At 38.8% G+C, this 23,475-nt stretch overlaps 1 protein-coding gene, 1 long non-coding RNA gene, 1 other non-coding gene and 1 pseudogene across 5 annotated transcripts; 2 read left to right on the top strand and 2 right to left on the bottom strand.

Moving 5' to 3' along the window:
* Nucleotides 1-4,814: 4,814 nt before the first annotated feature.
* Nucleotides 4,815-6,971, top strand: LOC103717036 (annotated as a pseudogene).
* A 767-nt stretch (nt 6,972-7,738) lies between these two features.
* LOC103717025 (transcription factor bHLH153-like) lies at nt 7,739-9,785 on the bottom strand. 3 transcript variants are annotated; one of them, XR_005506708.1, is made up of 6 exons: nt 9,540-9,777; nt 8,912-9,217; nt 8,771-8,835; nt 8,561-8,626; nt 8,429-8,455; nt 7,741-8,078 (listed from the first exon to the last, which is right to left on the bottom strand). XR_005506708.1 is itself a non-coding variant. In XM_039115105.1 (5 exons), the coding sequence occupies exons 2-5, from the start codon at nt 8,891-8,893 to the stop codon at nt 7,935-7,937; spliced, it is 360 nt and encodes a 119-aa protein (XP_038971033.1). In that variant the 5' UTR covers nt 8,894-9,179; nt 9,540-9,785; the 3' UTR covers nt 7,739-7,934. The 3 variants fall into 3 exon arrangements, 2 of the variants coding, with proteins under 2 accessions (XP_038971033.1, XP_038971032.1); XM_039115105.1 differs by having other exon boundaries at nt 7,739-8,078; nt 8,771-9,179; nt 9,540-9,785; XM_039115104.1 differs by having other exon boundaries at nt 7,739-8,078; nt 8,771-9,217.
* Nucleotides 9,786-10,285: 500 nt separating this feature from the next.
* On the bottom strand, nt 10,286-10,359 carry TRNAV-AAC. Its single transcript has one exon. It is a non-coding gene; the product is annotated as a tRNA-Val (tRNA).
* A 9,090-nt stretch (nt 10,360-19,449) lies between these two features.
* LOC108511685 lies at nt 19,450-22,184 on the top strand. The gene is made up of 2 exons (XR_005506709.1): nt 19,450-20,663; nt 20,842-22,184. It is a non-coding gene; the product is annotated as an uncharacterized LOC108511685 (long non-coding RNA).
* The last annotated feature ends 1,291 nt before the right edge of the window (nt 22,185-23,475 follow it).

A 23,475-nucleotide genomic window follows, 5' to 3' on the forward strand; every position in this document is an offset into this window, starting at 1 on the left:
CTTCTTCAAGTTTGGATCTCTTGCATGCATCTTTTGCACCTCGGAGCTGTGCATGCATGGATTGCCGGCCGCTAAGCCATCCGTCATGGAAACGGAAGGCTCTCACTGCTTTTGAAATTGAACTGTCATCTTTGAGTTTGCAAGCACTCCAAGTGGGGAGATTTGTGCTAGAGAGACTTTGGTTTCCGAGATGGGTGTTGTGATGGCAATCCAGGCATGCACAACCCTCGTATGATGCATAAAAAGAACCACGAAGGGTCCCTCTTTTGTTGTCCTTCAAAAGGTTGCAATCGTTATCGCCCTTGTTAGTTTGTGATTGGTCCTATTGGCCATTGATATAGCTCAATAAGCTTTTATGGTAAAACCTAGCTGTATTGGGCTATGGGAGTGGTAGTGGCTTCCACTTATTTGATGTTAATGGTTGAGCCTTCTGGATATCCTACATTCTTATTAGCTCGTCCCTATGACTACAATTTAGCAACTAGAAGTCCTAGATTCAATTTTCGGATGGTACATCCTCATAGAACTTCAAACATGAACATATGATGATGGATTTTCGCTGCTTGTTCCAGTAATTCCTAGCAACAAAATTAGAATCTTGGAGCGAGGGATTTGAAAAACCGGACCAGGCCAGAAACTATGTCCTTTGGCTCTTTCTTCCTTTGCCTAGAAGAAACGCATCAACTACAAACATGGTCCATGTCAGCTCGAAACCCTTTACTAGCACTAGCTATGTTAGATGCCCACGCATGCAATGGGCCTTTTTTTTTTTTTGTGGTATGTCGAGGACCGGCCTATAAACACAGTCACCTAGTATAAATGGTAGCCAGCCACTCGTGTCACTCACCCAAATATTACCAACTGTTCACAGAAAAAGTAAATCGTAAACTGCCACGGCGAACCAGCACTTCATATTGCTTAGACCCCATAAGTGGCAACCTAGTTGGCAGCAATTCTTTCGCTCCTGTAAATATGTTGGCTTTATAGAAGGCCGAGCAATAAAATAAGCCTAGGATAAAATGGGTGTGCATCCTCATAATTTTTTTTAACTAGTTATCCAAAAAAAAAATTACTATTTTTATTTTTTTTACTAAAATAAATATCCATACAAGCCTAGTAGGAAATATATCCAAAATATCAAAAAAAATAATAAATTTCAGAATACTCTAATAGCTTTCCCTTCTCCAATCCACGGGAACTGAGTCTTCTTCCAAGATTATGTTATCCGTTCCGGATCTTGGATCAACTTGGGCATATGGAAGTTAGGTTGTATACTTGTATCTTATGCCGAGTATACCAGCTCAACGGTACCGAGTTAAATATAACCTGCCTACGTGTCCGTGAGTAAAATAATAAAAATCAAACAAGCCCTGACTTGGGATGGTGTGTTTTCGCAAGATAGGGGCGCTATCGGGGAAGGGGAGGCGGCAGGAGACGGAGTCGGCCGTGGAGAGGCTCGGGGCAAAAGGGGTGGACCGCGTACGTCAACGGAGGTGATGGTCTCGGGAGAGGATCGGATGCGAAGCGGAGGGACTGGGAGCGGCACGGTACATGAGGCCTTGGGGCGGCGGTGGCGGTGTCGTCCATGGCGGAGGTGGAGAAAGCTTTGAGGGGATGCGGAGGCTGAGGTCGAGGCGGAAGGGGAAGGAGGAGAGGCGTTCTTTAGGAACTCAAGCACCCGGGCGATGATGTTGAAGAGAGTTAGCTCGTTGTTGGAGCCTTTGAAAGGCGTGACGCCGTAGAGGAGCTCGATGAAGACGCCGAGGGCACACCAAGTCAGTTGGCCCTCGCCGGAGATGTTCTCAAGGGCGAGATACTCGTCTGTGCCGATGAAGGACACGGAGCGAACGTCCACAGGCTCGACGACGAGCTCAAGGCTGCTGGCGTGGCCGTGGCAGCCAAGCTTCCAGCAGCGGCGATGCCTGGGGCGGAAGTGGGAGACGGCGGGTATGATGCAGGTGGGGAGGAAGCAGGAGGCCGCGGGCTGGTGGTGGTGGTCGGATGCGAGGTGGACCCGGCGGAGGACGGCGGGGTGGGGAAAAGGGTTGTGGTTGGAGATGAGGTGGGAGAGACCCGAGCACTCGGCTTTATATATATATATATAATATATATATATATATATATATATATATATAGACACACACACTCATATTTAAAGGGCATGCATTCAAGAAAATCTAGTAAAAAATAACCTGAACTCCATTTTTTAGTGATTTATAAGTGGTTAGTTGTTTATTCGTTGAGGAAGAAGTTTTGAAAAGGCGACATGATTTATTCTATAAAAATTGAAATTAATATAGAATGCATGATAATACCGATATTTTTTATCACTCTTAATTGAATTTCACCTTTACCGTTTGAGCATGTGCCCCAAATTGAATATAATTCAATCACAAGCTTTGGGATATATACACGGATAGTAGAAATCAATTTTAGTAAAGATAATTCAGTTACTCTTGATTGAAGAGGGTGATAAAAGAATTAATATTATAATGCTGCCCATGTTGACATCAATTTTTATAGAAAAAGTCATGATGTCTTTGTAAAATTTTCGTCTCAATAAATGAACAATTCACCGTTTATAAATCACTAAAGCTATTTCACTGTTCTAAACTTCTATAAATAATTTAAATTTAATATGCTTAAATATTTCAAAAATAATGAAGAATATATAGCTGTATAGATCCACTAAAAATCATCGCATGAAAATCAACTGAAAGAATAGAGTTATCAAAATGATCATCCAATATCAATTTGACTAAGCTAAAATCTTAAACAAAGAAAAATTGAAAATGCTATTTAATTTTTATTTGGACTTGTCATTCGACCAAGCCATAAAAAACTTGGCAAGTATCAACTAAGTTTTTATCATTTTTTAATAGATTTTTTTAAAGTGTTTATCCTTCTAAATATGAGAAATTGCATAAATACCCTTGTATGTTACTATTTATGCATGTACCTTTATGAAATTTTTGTTTGTATGTTTACTTATAAGGATATTTCAATCATTTTAACTTGAAACTATTTATTTTTTTAATGATGTTACATGGTATAAATATATGTGCTAAATATATATATATATATATATATATATATGCAAAATCGATGTTTTATGAAAATATATACGCAAATAGTAATTTATAAGAGTAATTAAAATAATTGTAAGGGTTTTCTGCGTACATATGCTCCTAAATATTCAAATTTGTGTAAATATCCTGCCAAAATTGATATTTGCATGTATAACCTCATCAAACACTTGTCTTGTATGCATATCCTTCTTTTTTATATGTGTACCCATGCCATTGAACGTTATTAAGAAGTTAGCGGTTTGAAATTGAAATGATTAAAATACCTTTAACGAATAAACATATAATAAGAAACATTTATAAGGGTATACATGCAAATAGCAATTTTTGAGAATATTCGTGCAATTTCACATATCTAGGAGGGTATACACATAATTTTTTTTGAATTTTTGCATAAATACCTTTCTAAATATATGAATTTGCATGAATACCCTCTAAATCGATATATACATGCATGCCCTCATAAAATACTATTTTTATATGAATATTTTTGACATAGTGATTTAGCTAACGTGATTAGCCAAAATTATATTTATTTAAATCAAAAATTAGTTAAAATTATGAAAATATCTTTTACCCTTGAAGCGGGTAACAGGTTAATGAGTCTCATTGGAAATTAATATCTCTACCTTCTTTACAAATTTTCTTATCTCTCTCGATCCTCTCTTCACGTTTCTATCCGAACTCAAAATCATTCCTCCAACTCCCTTCTCCACCATATAGACAGCCTTTTACTGTATCATTTTTTATATCATGATGGCCAAGTTCTATCTTTAGCTTTATGAAATATTTAAAGAAACTGTTATGAAAGATTTGCATATTTATCTTTTAGTGTATGAGATTTTTAGTATTATTTTTTAAGCCAAAAAAATTTTGTGTGCAGGCTGGTCGTTGATTTAATATTACCGTGACAAGATAGGCTCCATACACTAGATTTTTTCTTTTTCTAGAAAATTGAATCTCTAAAGAAAAATAAAATAATTCCATAATTAGTGAAAGAACTTCCATAAATTTTTTGATTATCTAATTGTTGAATGAATCTATTTCTTGAGTCAATAGTTCACAGAACATTGAGGAGCAGATATCAGATAAATTGTGATGTATACCTTTATAATTTTTTTTTTGCATGTGTATCCATTAAGGATATTCAGTTCATTTTTAATTTTTAAACCGCTAATTTTTTGACAACGTCAGATGGTATGGGGCACATATGTAAGAAAAAAAGAAAAAAAGAGCAGACATGTAAAACAAATATTTTATAAGGGTACACATGCAAATATCAATTTTGAAAGGATATTATGTAAATTTTAATATTAAGAAGGATATGTATTAAAAGAATCTAAATATTTAGAAAGATGTATATATATATATATATATATATATATATATATATATATATATATATATATATATTTAGGAATATATATTAAAAAAAATAATTTTAAATATTTTGGAAGATGTGTGTGTATATATTCTTGATCTGGATGTTCACATGGTGCGGTGTTATTGGTCTGATGTATCGTTAAATTTGTACATCAGGTGTAGAATTAATATAATTTTGTTCTTTAATACGGATTAGATCAAAAGGGAGCTAGCCTTCTTTGGCTCTGCAGGACAGAATCGTGAAGCTTTAAAGACCTAATCGAGGATAAAAATGGAAAGAGCACTGACGCAGTACCTCTCTGCACCTCTTGTTGGTCTGGTTAGGGGGAGAAGACATGACGTGTACCCCATTCACGTAATGGTCCAATTTAAAATAGATGCGTGTCAACTCTTCTCTACCGCCCCACGCTAAACGCGCGCACATTGAGCAAGAATTTCGACGTGCAACGGGACACCCGTTATAGCAAAAATAACGTATGCACATTCGTCACCTCAAGTCCAGCCACCAAGAATATATTTTCTACCCATTGTGGCTGGCCCTACGAGGACTGAGGAGTGCTCCATGTATCCGACTTCAAGGAATGGGCTGCTATTTTTCCAAGAGCGCACCTCCATGTCCACTCTTCTGTAGCTTGCGAACATCTCTTTTAGTCTGGTATTCGTCGTCCGAGAAGGGCTCTGTTTCCCTCCTCCTTTCCCCGTCCTTCCGGTCTCCTCTTCTTCTTCCGTCTTTTTTTTTTGCTTCCAGTTTGCTTATTTCTCCGACTCTAATGTTTCTTTTGTCTCTTCTTTCTTGTGCTTATAAGATTTATTCAGTAAAATTCCATTGGGACGACTGGGGCCAAGTTCTAAGTTCTAACCCTCCCTCCTTTGAGACAAAAAAGAGAGATCTTTAGACAATTTCAAGCATTTTCTCCAACACATGGCCAGCCCCACTTTGTTCTAATCCCATGGCTGGGCAAGGCCACATGATCCCCATGGTGTGACATCGCCCGCCTACTCGCCGAGCATGGCGTGACGGTCTCCGTCATCACCACCCCGTCAATGCGGGCCCGCATCCAATCCACCATCGACCGCACCTCCGCCTCCGGCCTCCTGGTCCATTTCGTTACCCTCCGCTTCCCCGCGGCCGAATTTGGCCTTCCGGAGGGCTGCGAGAACGTCGACAGCATCCCTTCCGTGACTTGATCCCCAATTTCTTCCGAGCAACCAAGTATCTACGAGGGCCTCTGCTGCAATATCTTCGTAGCCGCTCGTCACTCGCTCCGAGCTGCATGATCATCGACGTCGGGCAGGCATGGGCTCATGGAGTTGCTCGAGAGCTCGGAGTCCCTCGCCTCGCCTTCAATGGCTACTCTTGCCTCACCCTCTTGAGCTTGCACAACTGTACCATTACAGAACACATGAGACCATGCCCTCGATGTCGCATTCTTTCATCCTGCCGGATTGCCTCATCGGATCGAGATGACGAGGTGGAAGTTACCGAGGCAGTTCCATGAGGACAACCCGCACCTGGAGATCTACAAGGAGGTCAGAGATGCTGAAGTGATGGCAGATGGAGTGATCGTGAACAGCTTTGATGAGTTGGAGCCAGGATATACGGAATGCCTCGAGAAGGCGACCGGGGAAAAAGGCGTGGACAATTGGGTCAGTCTCCCTTCGCAACAAAGGAAGGTTGGACATGGCAGAGAGGGGGAATAAGTCATCGGTCGACAAGGACAGTGCTTAGATTGGCTAGATTCGAAGAAACCGAAGTCGGTGATCTACGTTAGCTTTGGCAGCATGGGCAGCTTCTCATCCTCGCAGCTGAGAGAGACGGGCGCCGGCCTGCTCGCTTCGAACAGGCCTTTTATTTGGATGATCAAGGCGGGGCAGAAGCTTTTGGAGGAGGTGGAGAGGTGGCTTCTGGAAAGGATCGAAGGGAGGGTGGATTCAAGGTGTCTTTTGATCAAGGGGTGGGCGCCACAGGTGATGATCCTGTCGCACCCGGCGGTCGGAGGGTTTGTGACTCACTGTGGGTGGAACTCGACGCTGGAGGGCGTGTGCGCAGGCGTGCCAATGGCAACCTGGCCGCTCTTCGCCGAGCAGTTCCTTAATGAGAAGTTGATCGTGGAGCTTTTGGGGATCGGCGTGGCGGTCGGAGCCGAAATGCCGACCGAGTGGGGGAAAACGGGGGAGGAGGGTGGAGCGATGGTGAAGAGAGAGCAGCTGACTAAGGCTGTAGAGAGGCTGATGGATGAAGGGGAGGAAGGGGATGAGAGGAGGAGGAGAGCAAAGGAGTTAGGGGAGAAAGCAAAGAAGGCTATGGAGGAGGGTGGGTCCTCCTATTTGAGCATGACACGCTTGATTCAGTACGTCGCAGAGAAAGCTGGTGAGAAGGCCATGGAGAATTTTAGTGCTTATTAGGTGGAGGAGACCTGAAGGTTTGGGTTGTTTTGATTTGTTTGGTCGCCAATGTGCTACTTATGTAGCTCTTTTAAAATAAAAAGTTACGTTGAAAAATCTGCCTCAAAAAAAAAAAAACTTAAGTTGAAAAATAACAAAATTTTGATGGAACTGCATGCTTCTATTTCTCTTTAATGCTAGAAAGCTGTTTTGCTGCTCTATCTGAATGATTCCTGAGGAACTCATTGGCAATGTGTTGATTAAGATCGAAGGATTGGATGGATCATGATTGCCTACATGTTTAGAACGCATGCAAGCTTAAAAAGAACGCAGTTTGGACCACCCATCTCTTGCATCCAGAAGGAATTAAGCACGAATGAACATGATCACTCTCAGAATTCTTCTCAAGAAATAAAATAATTTTTTCTTTAAAAAAAAACTCTCACAGAATCAGTGAGAAAAAGGGTCTGCGACCTGAATGATCACGTTAGTAACATTCCTTGGATATGTTGACAAAAGTTGAAACTTGAAAGATACTTTAAGAATATGATTACTTGCACGCAACATACGGCATATATATATATATATATATATACCCGCAAGTGTAACAAGCTAATTTGCACCCACAGCTTGCACGTTTTCTGTAATTTATTTAAGCTAATTAATTAGTGATACAACTGTAATCCTACACAGTAATTTAGATATTTATGTTCTTTCCATTTTGTCCAATGGTAGGCTAGTCTTCTCCCTATTGGTCTCATGGAGAAAATAACAGAAGTTCCCAAAAAGCCAACTACAAAATTCCATTTCAGCATTTTCGCAATTGACAAAAGCTACAAAATTCACCGTCAACAAAGAGAGAGAGAGAGAGAGAGAGAGAGAGAAGGAAAGAAAAGCTATGGTGTTCATGAATAACCAACACCTGTTTTGATCTAATGTATACAATTAAACACATCTTGAGTAGATGTATTAATTTCTTTTGGAAAGCATTAAAAGACGCTCTCTATTCTAAGTAAACATTACCAGTGGTTAGGCATGAGACTCGACTCCCTCTAGACATCCTCAAGCAAGTATGAGTACTTACCAATAGCTTCTGCCAGTCATGGGAGCCCAAGAGTTGATGGAGGTGTCCTTCCCTACATTGCAAATGGTGGAGATGGGAGCCAAACACAGTCCTCTATTTCTCAAGTCCTCTTTACCTCCCATTTCCGTAATTTCATAGCTCTGGAAAGCATAAGAAAAAATATTCATAACTGAAAATTGAAATTTGCCATCAAGGATTGCTAGGAACGAAGAGAAAAATTCAAGAAATTTCTTTCGGAAATTTGAAAGACTTTTGACCTCAAATTAATGCAATGTTCATGTGTCAATGATCACAATTTGGTTAGTTTTAGTTTCGTTCCATGATTATGTGAAGCTCTAGTTTGCTTAACAGCAGCAACACCAGCTAACCGAGCCATATCATCACCTTGGTTAACTTTTATCACATATTTTGCTGTAAATCAATAACATTCAAGTCTCTAGGTGATATTAATTAGAATTTGATGGCTAATTAATACAGAAAAGATACAAACCATCTTCACATATGGAGAGCATAGTACCTGAAATTAGAATTGAAAAATGTAAGATTCATCATTTATGAACAACATAATCTATCTATAACAAAATGGCAGTTTCTAAAAGCTTTCTGGGGTCCAATAACATACAGTCAACTGCTCATGAAGACATTTGATGTATTCAATTGCATCCAACAACACGGAGGCCGTGTCAGTCTGAAAAGATGCATATATCCAAAGAATGAATTGAATAAGGATTTTAGTTTAGTGGCAGGAAGGAACAGGAGTGATCATTTTGGTATTCAGCTTATCATCTAGTTTTTGAGCACGTAAACAGTCATCAGTTCTGAATATTTGCACCTTCCCGAATGGTGAAACCAGCTGCTGCAGCGCGGCGATTCTGTCACCAAGTTCTCTTTTCGAACCTGGAAGACCGAAATATAGCATGGTATAGTTATGAGTTCTTCGGCTTTCTACGCGCATGATTGTTTGTAGACTTACCTTAAGTGGTGTAATACGGGAGGTTATGGGTTTTTCCAACTGCTTTTGTCGAAAAGAAAAGCTGCAGTTATCAGGAGATGGCTTCTTAATTCGATGTTATCGCGTAATAATGGATGGCCGCTCTGATTCAGCAGAGGAAAAGGTGGGCACGCTCCTCCTTCAGTGTTCTTAAGCAACGAAAATGGAATCTTTGCGGAAAAACGATGAAGTGGTTGCACTGAATGCTGCCGATGGTTGTCTTCTTTGATGGCTTGGACAGGTGCTGCTTCTGCAATCCAATCGCTCATATAAGAGCTGCTTCGGCCGCTACAAATTGGAGGAAAGAAAGCGGAAAGAAAGAAGTCATATTGGCCTATTTTTCTAGCTCAACGTATACGTAAAGTAATTAGCAACTACAAGTCGTGTTTTCCTCCCTTTTTCCCTAGAAGAAAAGTACACTAACTACACAAAGAAATCAAATGATCAGTGCGAGGCAAATTAAGAAAAGGCTGGACAACATAAGCTCAACCTTGGATTCCTCTTTCTCGATTAAGGGACCAAACTTACATGGACGTGAATCCAGTTATCACGCAGAACATAACATGTTGTTGGAAGGTAAAAAAGTGGGAAGATCATCAATGATACTCACAAAATCTCATTGTTCCAAGCTCTTGAAGGATCACCGGTCTCAAGAAACGATGTTGAGGATGTGCAAACTACGGGATCATTTGCAGGCAAACTGACCCATTGTTGCATCTCCGACATCCGTCCGCCTCCATGCGTCTCTCCACCCATTAATCCACTGTCATACATTAGTTTCCCTTCATAGAGTGTAGTCTCAGGCAATCCTGGAGAATGGTCTCATGTTTGAACTACACTCTTAGTTCAAAGATCTTTTTTTCTAGATCTCTCTTTGGACTCTAGCTTGAATTTTGCTTGCCGGTGGACCCCAAACATCAGCGTCCAAGGAAAATTTGAGTGGGACAGGGAATATGGGCATAGGAAACTTTGGGAAAAGGAGGAAAATCTCTTGCATCATTAGTCAAGTTGATCGAACCTTTAAGCAGAAGCGGCCATGCATTTGGTCTTAACAAAAAATAAAATTCTTGGTTTGGTTTCTGGTGTCCTTTCTGGCGTCAGAGGGAAGAGCCATCGTTTTCTTCTTTTTTTACTTGGAGGTGTGGGTTGTAAAGTAGGAGGGAGAAGCTTTTTTTCTTTTTTACTTGGAGGTGTGGGCTGTAAAGTAGGAGAAGCTTTTTGGAAAGAGTCTGCCATGGTGAAAGGCCCATCTATAAAGCAGAGAGCTTTATGAATACTTGAAGAGAAGTGCTTAAGTAATTTGAAAAAGAATTAAAAGAGGAATGCTTACGTAAGATAATATAAAAAAAAAAACCGTGGCGTCGCCCGGACTCGAACCGGAGACCTTCAGTGTGTTAGACTGACGTGATAACCAACTACACCACGACACCGCGTTGAAAAGCGACATGCATTTACTCTATATAATCTTTAGTTTTTTTGACAGTAGCCCATTTTCTCTCCTTAGCCATTACTTTAATCTTTTCTTCTTCGGACTAGAACAAAGACATCATTGATTTGAACATTTTATTTTTATTTATGAAATCTCTATCGGGGACGTGGTTAAGTCTTAATTACTGTAACACCTTTCTAATATTTTATTACTAATATGGTAATTTGGCTATGTAAGTGGCATTATCGTTGCAATATAAATAATCAAATATTATATGGCTGATGGGCCAATTTAAATTAGGGTGCCTCTAGACCGATTTTTTTAACAGTTCCAAACAAATCTTTTGGTTAGCCCTATTGAAAATCTTGGATATTATAGTTTTCGTATCCTAAGAGATTTTGGCACCTTTCATGCTGTAGTGCAATATTTTATACTTTTTTCATGCACAGAGACAATCTCTTGGATTCACCGGTCTTCCTTGAGTTATGAAACGTCCTTCAAAACTTTTCTCTAAAAGGACGCACTAGCTTTTAGCGAACAATTACAAATTCATAATAAAAAGATAACTCCTATGTTATTTATTTTCTAATCTTTATAAAATTAGTTTCGAATGGATGCTAAGAGAAGTGAAAGCAAAAGGACCAATTGGTGCAGACCATCACGCGATGGTCTAGCAGCCCCAACTACGTCATATGACTTTTGGAGCGACTATGTAATGCCCGCTAGGTCTGATACTTGAACTTTCGCGAACACAGCCTATCTCCGTAGTTCGCGGTAGAGCGGGCCGAGTACAGCAGTGGAGTTTTCTCGGGGTACCTCTGTAGGCGGGCCTTTAATAGCTCAAAATATTTGGGACTCTTATTATGCTCAAGTAACGCTACGGATGGTGTTCTTCACCTCGAAGCCTTCACCCCGAGTTTTTTAAGGTTAACTTCGATGGGTCAGTACTGGATGGAGGGTACAAGAAGGCGCGGGCTTTGTTATTAGAGACTCGCGCTCGAGGGTGGTGACGGCTGGTGGCTGTCAGTTGTCGGACACAATTGTTCTCAGAGCTGAACTGCGAGCGGCTTGGGCAGGTATTTGTTATGCTCGACAGGTGATGCTGGCCACTTTATCATCATGATGGTGACTCAGTCACTAGTGAGTTGGATTCAGGGGAGCCAAGTGGCTAGAGTAGAGACACCCCTCTGCTTCGGGATATTTGGTGATGGGGGGGACGGGAATGACTTTTAGCCAAGTGTGTCTTTAAGGAGATCAATATGCTAAAGACTAGGTGGTCGCTTATGCGGCTAATCACTCCGGTGGCACCTTGTGGATCCGAAAAGGATTTACCTAGGATATTTTGTGATATTCTATTTTTTGATTTTATTAATGTGTTCGTACTTATGTAGTTTGACTCCTGTTTAGCCAAAAAAAAAAAAAAGATATCAAAATTCTTTGCTTGCAAGGTTCTGTTCGTTGCAAGCTTTAAAATCTTTTTTTTCTTTTCTCCGTTCAAAAATTTCATCTCATCCTTTTCTTTTGGATTGGGAATTATTTTAATCAATATTTAAAAGTAGAGGATTGAAATCTTGCTGGCAAAGTAAAAAAGGTTAAATTCTAATATTTTGTCATTGAACCTTTAATAAGAGAGGATTGCAACAATAAAGCTGGCTTTTCTTATTCGAAAAAAAAAATATTTTGATCCCCCAAGTTTCAACAAATCACACTTGAGTCCTAAAATATTTAAACAATTTGCAATGAAGACCATCAAACTATTTTCATGTATCAATATGATACAGCTCTTTAGGTGGCTCCCAATATCATTGACGAGCAGGCATAAAAATACTAAAGTGCCCTTTTCCCTTCTCCTCGCGGTCCTCATGGTTTCCCATTGTTCTGTCCTCCTCCTTCTCACACCAAGCTCCCTTCATCACCACCATCTTGGGAGCCATCGATCGTCGACTCCCACGAAACCCCTCTCGCCTCCTCCCCTTCCTCACGCCCGCCTCTTCATCTTCCTCCTCTCCCTCAACTCCCTCTGCTCCGTCCTCTGATGTTGCTGTTGCTAGGCGTGGCGGCATCGCCGTTGGAGGGGACGACGCTGACGGCCTGGTTGACGGTACGTGCTGATGCCGAGGACGTAGATGGTGTTGACGAGACCGTGGACGACGCGGTACCTGTTCTCGAAGCAGGTGACGACCTGCCCAGTGGAGGCGGAGAGGGGGTCAGGGCGGAGTCGAGGTCATCGTCGGCGGCGGCCAGATGGCTGCTGCTTGCGGGGACTGGTGGCGCCATTGGTGGGCTTCTCCATTTTGGAGTTGAAATGGCGACAGCAAAATATAATATCATAAGTTTTTTGATTGGGTAAAATATAATATCATAATAATTAAAAAAATCAAGGAAAAAACGACAGTTTAAGCACCAGGAGATTAAAGTTGATCTTATGTTGAAAATTGATTATCGATGTGATTAATGATGTGAGCTTGATGCATCTTTGGAGTCATTAATATCATGGCTCCCACTTGAAAGATAACAAAATATCATCAATCCTAGAATTAGGATGGTGATATAACATTTCATTCTTGCTTCATTTTTTCATTTGCTTCTCAAAAGGCAATGGTGGCATTTACATTGCACAATACGGCACAATTCCATCCTCTTATAAAAGCCAATCTTAATTAAGATGAAAAAAAAAGGGAATACGGCCGTTCTTTTAATTAAGTAACTTGTTTTTGAAAATATTTTTAAAAAGTTTATCAAGATTTGAATACAGGGTTATATAGTTGCATATTGAAGATACATAGATCCTTCAAATTACTTATGAAATTTTCAGCTTGTTGGATCTTTTAACATGTCATGTACCGACCACCATCTTTTGTAAAAAAAATTTTAGTACCTTTTTATATTTTTTTTGCAAACTTTTTATAAATAGTTTCTTTAACGCAACTATTCTAATAAAGGCCGGATGGCTTTGCCTCCGTCTTCATCAAAAAAAAAAAAAAGAAAGAAAAACCTTGTTTACCTAATTCTTTCTTAATTGCTTCATTTCAACTCAAATTATAAGTAACAGACAACAATAGAAAATAAAGATATGTTCAGCTTTGTTAGTTTCTATTAAGTGAAAAAAAAGAGATATTCTTTCAGCTAAAATACAAACATTTAAATTGGAAGATATTATGTTGCATATAAAAATATATTAGTGGCAAATACCAGTGATTGCTTATTATACAACAATATTGCTTAATATGATAGCATTCAAAATAAGAGCAATTAATTATTTGATACATATCATAGCGGATTTCATTACTTTGAAACTGAAACCGACAAATGTTTCAGTCAGCCTTCAATGGCTGGTTCTTCGATGTCTCTAAATATGTCCATGGCCGACTCGAGGTATGGGCCGCAAAGAATTATCCACCCAATTAAGCCCAGTCACCTAGTAGGTATCTTGAGATATGGGCCTCCCTTAGCACCATTGGAATAAGCAATCTAAAGTCCAAACCCACTAGCCCACATATATGTACAAATGGGCACGTCTGCATTTAACCTGAAAACAACTTTTTTTTTTCCAAGATCAAAGCTACGTTATTTTTTATTTTCTAGGCCGGTGATATCGAGCCTCGAAGCTACCGCCAAACTTCATCTTTCTTTTTTTTTTCTTTTTTTAGTCAGAGTAGATTTTTTTTTCATCCGCAAAAACCTAAACTATTCTTAAAAGCACCCTCTGCCTGCTTCCATTGGGATTTCATCCGCAACCCGGGGGAAATGGACTGCCATTACGCTTTGTCACGGATGGCTGAATTTTTGGTAACCTATTGTAACCAAGTTTTTCAAATATTCTCTCCTACGTTAGTATCAGTTTCTGAGTTTTAAGAGCAGGAATGCCATCTTATCAGTACAAGCCCAGGAATTCTCCCCTGCTAGGAAGTAGCTAGTACACATGACATGCAATGAAGCCATTCGATATTTACTTCAAAATAAAAAATAAAAATGAAGCCATTCGATAGAGCTGGTACATACTGTAAACTTTGAACAATCACCTACAGTTGATGGAGGGCTCTTGTATGCAAGGCAAAATAGAGGAATCAGCAGTATTTTGCTTCGTGTGGGAGTACATTGATCTCATTCTCAAAGGTCAATGGAGCTTGAAGGTTTGTCACCTTTCAAATTTAAAAAAAGTACGGTTTTCCTCAAAAGGAGACAAGGAAAACAATAAACCATTTGATGTTGGATCCACGTCGGATTGATTCATTTTTTATGTGCAAATTTTTTTAAGGCATTCTTTTTGCCAAAGTAGTTGAGTATTCATGCTTGGAAGCTAATTATATGAGTTTATTGGAATCTCATCCAAATTTTTAGATTCTGTCCTTGTAAATGTAAGCAAACCTTCCTATTTATGTAGTTGAACGCAAAGTGAACTCCACTTCGCGAAGCAAGAACCACATGAAGGTTATGTTTTTTCTGTTTATTTATTTATAATTCAGAATGATGGAAAACCATCTCTCATTTTATTAGATACTAGTTTTGATACGAATGCAAGTTACGTGTGGCTGCCACTGAAGTTTGTAGATATTATAATAAAATTTCATAAGTTTTTAACATAATTTAGATGCTAATATTTACTTATTCATAAAACTACTTAGAATTTATTTGGTATTTTGCATTCTTAATCTGTATAATCTAAGTTTTGCTATAGCCAATAAATATCAATGATTTAGATTATCGATATGGAACTACAACCAAGAAACTCCTAACTCAAGCAGTGCTCCTCTTTGGACTATTTCTTGGACGTCAGCAATGTGAGATTTCCCCTTGGACTTAGGATAGTATTGTTTAAACATTTTAAGCGAGATTATAACTAATTAGGTCGGTATGGAAATCGAAAAGTTGAGAAATTAAGTCCTTTTTATATAGTGTTATGATGAAATCAAGGGTGCCTCAACAAGGCCCAGAGGAACAGGGTTACAAGCTTTACGATTCGAAATCTGGAACGATACCGGAGAACTGAACAAGAAAACTTTTTATACGTGACTATCAAACAGGAAAGTTAGCAAGCAATGACACTATGCACCATGCCTTAACACAATTTGATAGGGAATCGAATGCATCAAGAAGAAGCCACGAGGTGGGTGGGACAGCCTACCCATCCTTCTCTCTTGGAATTATGGCTTGCTTGCAAAAGAGAATCTTCCTTAACAAATAAATTCTGCAAGCCAAAACTTACAAGAGGAATCAAATCCTATTTTTCCGGGTGGTTTGCTTCAGATATTAGGCAAAGTCTCTTACCTCTTTTAAAAGGAGCCTCATCAAATATTAGTCTATTTCAGAACAAAGTCGTACTAAGGACCCATTTGGCTGCCACTTGCTCCAAGCGTGCACCCTTGTGGCAACAGTCAAGTAATACAGCATTCCCTGCAAGATATTATTAGAGAAATAAGAACATATCGAATACGTATGCCCAGATATGGGACATAAGAATAAGACTTACATCTAATAATAGATTGGAGGCAAGACAGCTTTCAGCTGAAACATTGCTGTTAAACTTCATGTAGCCATGTAGGGCCATGTCCAAATAAGATATGATAGGCATCGAACCGATCCACATGCAATGAGATGGATAATGCTGTGGAATACTGCAGCAGTCCAAGCAACATGCATGTTGAGATTTATATAAGAACTATTTGTTTACAGATCCAGTTGCGAAGAACTTTAAAACTATATTCGTTTTGTCCTCATACATGTAAGCAGAGTTTGGGTAAGGATTAATATTTTGTTTAGTCTAGTCATGCTCTAATACAGCCAAAGAAGTAGGTTTAGCATACTTCAAATACGTTTCTTTTCTTGTGACTAATCGATAAAGAAGTTAACAAGATCGCTATTACCTTATCTTTAACATCATGGCAATCTAGGATCATGGTTCATGAGTAAATTCATAAATGGTAATGTAATCTTATTATTAGTGATATTTTGTTATGTGTATACAAAAATTCTCAGCTATATAATAGGAGACATCAACTGAAGAACATCAACTGAATGTGGTCTAATAGGAGACATTCCAACCTCTTACATGCAAGCTATATAAGAGTTGAGGGTTTTGGTCCCATAGAAATGAGTGTCCTACTGAAGTATTGCTCTTAAAGCAGTACGTGCTACTTAGGGTGTTATAATTGCATGATTTGTAGCTAGTGTATTGAATCTCTGTATGGCATCAAGTTGGACTCTGAAACATGTACGACAAATGTTGTTGGGGGGATCCTGATGGGTTAATATTTTGGTCGGCCGTCATTACTTTCATGAAACCTAACAGCTTTATAACTTACAGCATTACATCATAAAACCAAACACCTTCAGAATTTGCAGCATTGATATCATAAACCTAACAGCTTTTATAATTTTCGACATTACCATCATGAAACCTAGCAGCTATGTAGTTTGCAACATTACCATCATGAAACCTAGGCGGCTATATAATTTTTGCAACATTACTATCATGAAATCTAGCAGCTTTATAATTTGCAAACATTACTAATCATGAAAATCTAGCAGCTTTATAATTTGCAACATTACCATCACGACACCTAACAGCTGGAACAAGGCAGAGAAGAAATGAAGCTGCTCTAGGGTCAGGTTGACCTGCACCATCTGTTTAAAAGAAAAGAGCTGACCAGAACGGAGAATTCAAGAGCTTTCACCTTGGAGTACATCCACTGTCGTGAGAAGCCTGATCCATGGAAGTATGAGTACCTGTATTATCAAAAGTAGGCACTTTGAGCATTGTGTGGGTGTCATAAATCCTAACTTTAATTGCAGTATTCAGGCATTAAACATAAACAGCAGTGTCATTACAGACATATGCGAGTAATTACAAAATTCAAGTAGGTCATTTAAAAAAAGTATGACATTTCTGATGTCCTGAAATGTACTACTAATGTTGTTCTTAAACAAGCGGTCAAAAAAAAAAAAGTAGATAGTTTGCTTATATCTCATTCTAAATATTCGAATTTGCATGAATAACCATACAAAGTTACTATTTGCATGTATATCCTGAGAAATTTTTTCTTGTATGTTACCTATTGAGAATATTTCGATCATTTAAATTTTAAAGCACTCATTTCTTAATAGTATTAGATGACATTGGTACGTATGCAAATATATATATATATATACACACACATAAAAAATAAATATTTTATGAGGATATACATGCAAATAGAAATCATATAAATTCAAACATTGAAGAGGGTATACATGCAGCAAATGCATACACTCACCATGAACTATTTCATTTGCATGATTTCGACTATTCATGCTTCTTTTCATGATTTCATGTGTCAAAAATCAGTCCTTTTATGATGATTTTTTTTGATAGTTGTGGATGCTATACGGGTGAGTTCCAGCGATGGCCTTATTCTTGCACCTTTGTGCAGATGCCATCTAAAAACAAAAGGTAGCGGACAGACTACTAGACCATGCAAAGCCTTATGGTAGACGAGGCCTCGCTTTAGTTGTCATGAATTAATTTTCCACAGTGGTCCATCATCTATGATGTGGTCCACGATATCCATATCGTAGAATTGGATGTCGTTTAAATCCTATTAAGATACGATCACTAACATCACGGATTCGAAGTGGTGGTAAGCTATGCCTCCAGTGTCACGGATTCATAGTGGTAGGTACAAATTGTCCTGTGGGAAATCTACAAGCTTGCGCAAATTATATAGGCCTCTTGATAGCTACTTGCTTTGCATTCATGGCAAAGGCAATGTAGCAAAGCTTTTGTGATTTAAAACTTTTTCTTTATCTCGGAGCCCTCTTTACAGTGGGACATGGAAGCCCCACTTCAGGTTTATTTTTCTAATTGCACTATGAGTAGGTTTGTTGCTAAGACCTTGTCATCCAATGAGTTTCTTTCTTTGTTGTCACCTAACTTATTATTGATAAACTGAAAAGATGTTTGGGCATGAGCATCTTTTTATTATACTATTGGACAACTTCACATGATGTCAATATAAATCTCAATGTCTATCTCCTACCATGAGAGAAACCCTCTACCTAGCTCTTAAGGTAAAAGAGGACCACATATTTCATTATGGAAAAAAAAAATTTTAAAAAAGTTCAGATGCCTAATTGAGTTCTTTGTCATTTCCATCCTAGGTGACTGCTTAGAATCACACCAATCCTCTCGTGCCACATCAAGTGAGAATGTAAGAAAAACTTGGATTACTTGGTTTTTTAAGTTTCCATTGTTTAGCCCCTTTTTTTATATACTAAAGGAGGCAAAAGCCACCTAAGACTTTATTAAAAGAATTGGTAATTACAAAGACAATGAGTTACAGAAAGTAGAGAGTGTGTCAAATCAGAACTGTAGGTATTAGTTGTAACTCAATTCAAATTCAAATTTGATGCATATGTGACATCTTGTCATATGTATGGTATGCTAGATCGAGCTAAGTGAGTGTATGCGTTTGGTTACTGACCTATCATCCCCAAAATTTAATTGGGTTTGGAATCATTGGACATCAATAAATGCTTGTACTCGCATTTAAATATGTAATATAAAATTATTGAGAATGGATTTTTAAAAATTTGAATCTTTTCAAGGAAAAACAATGTCATCATTTTCATTCAAAAATTTGAATCTTTAAAAAAAAAAGAAAAAGAAAATCCCAACAAGCATCCATCTTCTTCCTAAATAAGAGGAGACAAAGGTGGCCCGTTAGTTACACTATGCTCCCATCGGCAATGAAAGATCATTTCCATGTGAGTGGGCCCCAAGGCAACAATGGCACGCCTGCTCCTCTTTTTTATTCTTTTATTTACTTCCATGCAGGCCAACCTCGCTTCTCAGAGCTAGAAAGAAGCGTTAACCCCATGCTCGTGGCCAATCACTGGGACCCATCGCCAGTCTGCACCTCTTTTGTGGCTTACACCACAGCTGTTTCAGAGCTCAGAACACTTATTCCGGAAGAATCCGGTGCGCCGGAACCCGCTTCTATTTAAGTCTCCGCAGAGAAACGCAAAAGAGACCGAAAAAATGGACTTCCAACGCTAAAAACTCAAGCGTCGGCCGCCAGCGTATGAAATGGGTGGCGTTTCTTTCGGTCGCTCTCTTTTAAAGCCTTACGTTCTAAGCTTTTTTTATTGGAACGGTTCGGCGGTTAATCCGGAGCGTGGGCCGGACGACCGTCCAATCCGTGATGGACGACCCACAGGAGCCGGCAGGCGGTTCGCCGAACCCGGCCACCCTCCCCGCACGACAACCGTGGCGTACGACGAGAAGGACACGCGTGGAGTTACTATTCGCTCGAGGAACGTGCGAGTGGAACCGGAAGGGCGCATGCGCACGTGGGGGATCTGGACCGCTGGTTTTGGTGACTCCTTACGGTTGTCCGCTTGCTTTACTTAAAAAGCCCGGGTGGGACGGCTTTTTTCCACTCACCAAGCGCTTCTCTTGTTTTTCCTTCAACCTCCTCTTCGCCCCTGTTTTCCTTCTTTCTTTCCCATTTTCTCTCTTATTTTCCTAAACTTCTATATTTCTTCTACTCTCCCTTGAGACCTCTTTTCCAATTCTCCCACTACTTAGATAAGTTTCTATAATTCTTTATGCTAAACTTTTATTCTCCTTGTCCAATCCATTTGCTCTTGGATTCCTAATGATCGTCTAATTTGTTGCTCGACATTCAAATTTCCTTCTTGAATCCATTCGTTTTCAAATTATACTTTAACTTCTAAAATTTCCATACCTTCTATGCTTTTCTTTTCATGGTTATACTTTTGACTTCATTTTTCTTAGATTTACTCCTTTTTCCCTGCCAATTGCATACAATATAATTTCTTTTCTTATATCAACTCCTACGTATGTTCACTCATTTTGATATGAGCTATTGATTGAGGAAAATGCTCGCTTTCTTTGTCATGTTGTGACTTACAGTAGTTTGTTTATAATGGTTTTTGAGATTTGATTCCATAGAGATCTTAGATTCATAGCGTCTATCCATTTGTTTTTGTTGGGCAAGAAGATAATGAGATTATGGATATGCTTTTCCACGGCTTTCTTGAACTATGGACTTGTTTGGATTTCTTCTTTACCTCTTCTTTTATAAGGAAGATTTCAAGAGATGAGAGACGAAAGGGGAAGACCGTTTAGTGCAAAGTTCAAGAAAGACGTGGGAAAACATAACAGGTCTCCGAATCCCACTACTCGTATAGTTGGTAATAACCTCCATTCCTCTGCAAATTCAAGAAGCTTTTTTTACTGTTGCAGCTCTGAATTCTAAATATCTTGGTGTGAAGCCAAATATCAGGGAATTGGCGCAGACTTTGGTATGTGTGCATCGTAGAGCAAGTTCTTCTCCATGTTTCATCTATTTTATGAGACTTTATGTTTTCAACAAAAAGGATGATTTAATTTAATTTTCTCTTTTCTTAAAAAAAAGATTTTTAATTTTCTAAATTTGGCAGTAGATAATGATATTGCTTGTTTTATGCTTGTCTCAAGCAGATTTTGTCTAATTAGGTCCTTGAATAGTTTGATGAAGCTTCACTTGTCCCATTAAAGAAAGAGCTCGAGAAAAAAAAAAATGAAGTGACCTGGTAGCGTGAATCTCGACCCTCCCACCAAGCAGCAGAACTATCAGAAATTGGCACAGAAGTTCTTCAAAGGCCGAGCTTTTGTTACCTCACCAAAATCTCATTTTGATCAAATTGTGAGTGCTATACATAGCAAAGATCCTTCCCCCACCATTTTCCCAAGAGAAAAAAAATGAAAAGAAAAAGAAAATATTCATGCAATTATGTCGTAGAAATTTGTGAGATTTATTTGATACATATGGTGCAAAGAAACGACTGTTTCTTTCATCTCCTCCTTGCATACGAGTAGCATCCATAACTTGGCTAGCTGTTTTTTTTTTTGGTTGATGAAGAGAATGTGATCATCTCGATGAAGAAATATAACACTAGATGTTATGATATGCTTGTGCTCATACATTTTTTCTTTCAATTTTTTTTATGAGTTCTGACATGCTTTTTTGTGAATGGGCCTGGAGAAGAAAAGCATCTGAGTGCATGGAACTGGTCATGGAAATTGGAAAGCGATGGTCATAGGCTTTTCTTCAATTTTTATTTCTATTTTCCCCTTCATTTCCAAATTGAAGCAAGAAGTGGATGGCCATTGGGGGATTCTACGAATTATTCTTTAACAGCTATGAGGAAAGCGATCAGCTTTTGGCGGTCTCTGATAGCTGCAGCACTGGGCAGTAGGCAGAGGAAATATCAGAAAGCGAAAGGTACAAAAGGAAGAATGTGGGGAAAGGAAAGAAGAAACTCATGTGAGTTCCTGTGCAAGAGGGGACTTTACAACTCAGAAGCACACAAGACATGAAAGGAAGGAAGGTGGACGTATATGTGGCCTTTACAATAATGAGCAAAAAACGAAGAGAAGAGAAAGTGCTTGAAAACTGCTCACAATTAATCCACGTCTATCCCATGAACAATAAGATCCAAGGGATCTGCATGCAAGGTCTTTCAGATGTATTTTATACGCAGACATATTTATTTTCCTTTTCTAATCACAGCTTATGGGCAAGTTTGGATGTCAATAGAAGAAAGTACATTGGAAGTGGGATTCAGTAAGTTTTAAATATAACAGGGGGTGTCTGATGGGAAACTGGAAATAGATAGGTTTGCCTTTATGCCATGAGAAATGACTTGTAACTTTATGGAGTCATTTCATGATGGTAGTTGTGTAAGTAGTGAATACATAGGTTTTTGCGGATTTTAGTGAATACCAGATTTTGAAAGCTGATGAACCAAAAAAAAAGAAGAAAAGCTGTCCACTTTCTTAAATTATAAGGCTTTTAGTTTTGAGCTATTACATGCAGAAGATACACCTGCTCACATTCTTTGATGGAAAGGACTTGCAGAATTGCCAGTGTTAGCATGTGTCGAGGCCTCTTGCTATATAGAGATACATCATTACATGCTACCGATCTTAATGAACACATACCTTTGTGCCATTATTTTGTTAACCATTCTTACTTGATGCATTTGTTTGCACCATCATGTTGTGACTGATCTTAACACAGATGTTTAACCATCATTCATGCTTGTAACTGGGCTTAACGTGGATGCTGCACCATCGTTCTTATGATTGATATTGCTAAGTGAGAGAAAGTGGCAATTAATGTGCGAGGATGCAGTCTTCAAATGCTCGTTCATGTTAGCTTGGGACTGGCATTAATTCATACGTAACCGCGAGTAAACACTGCATGGCCAATGAGAAATGCATCAAGGTTACTTGGCTTGGACATTTTGCCAATGGAAAGCTGGGTGGGGATCCCAAAAATTACTAACATAGATACAAAGAGGTGCTTATTAAGCAAATGAGAGTGTGATTCTTATCACTTTTCTCACTCATCATATGGGAATATGCGACTCTGGCGAGGTTCACATTTTGGTCTCCTGGATAACTTCACATATGAGGGACAAACATTGTTATGTGGTCACACCTCACATCCTCACCTCAAGGAGAAGTTGAAACCAATCACCTTACATGTAGAACAATCACCTTTCCTTTCACCTTGATATTGTAAGTAACTTCTGTACAAATAAAACCTGAGTGGGTTTTGATACCTTCCCTTTACATCAAAAAAAAAAAAAAATCTGATCTTAGTTCTGCCCTAGAGTTTATGTGGGGGTCAATTACTGTGTTACCAAATAAAAACCACTAATAGGAGATCATGGTCCCCTACATGGATCTTAGAAACATGTGTTAGGGCAATATTTTCCATTGAGCATAATTAAATCGTACATTTGAGTGACAAATAGTGTCTGTAGATATCGAGTCTCAAAATGTTATAATCTTGAGGGTCGTCAAGCTAATCTATTTCTTTCTTTACTTGCTTAGCACCTTACTCTATAATAGAAGTAGTGGAAGAGTGCTACTTCATATTAAAATATTGTTTCTATTAGATTCTTTAAGTTACACTTTTTTCTTTTGAAAATAATAAATATTTATGAATAAAAAAAAAACTGAATAGTTCAAAAGTTTTATTTAAGAACTCACTCAAGGTCTCAATGAGACTGAAAATTCTCTACAATTAGGGTGGTTGGCTTTGAATGAAGAGAGAATCTAACC

The sequence above is a fragment of the Phoenix dactylifera genome, chromosome 17 (assembly GCF_009389715.1).
Source record: "Phoenix dactylifera cultivar Barhee BC4 chromosome 17, palm_55x_up_171113_PBpolish2nd_filt_p, whole genome shotgun sequence".
In the NCBI taxonomy this organism is placed as follows: domain Eukaryota; kingdom Viridiplantae; phylum Streptophyta; class Magnoliopsida; order Arecales; family Arecaceae; genus Phoenix; species Phoenix dactylifera.

Coding starts and splice junctions, on each gene's coding strand:
- LOC103717025 (XM_039115105.1), bottom strand. CDS start 8,893: ATGCGCGTAGAAAGCCGAAGAACTCATAACTATACCATGCTATATTTC. Junction 8,627..8,770: donor TGGTTTCACCATTCGGGAAG/GTGCAAATATTC, acceptor GCATCTTTTCAG/ACTGACACGGCCTCCGTGTT. Junction 8,079..8,428: donor GCTCTCCATATGTGAAGATG/GTTTGTATCTTT, acceptor TATGCTTTCCAG/AGCTATGAAATTACGGAAAT.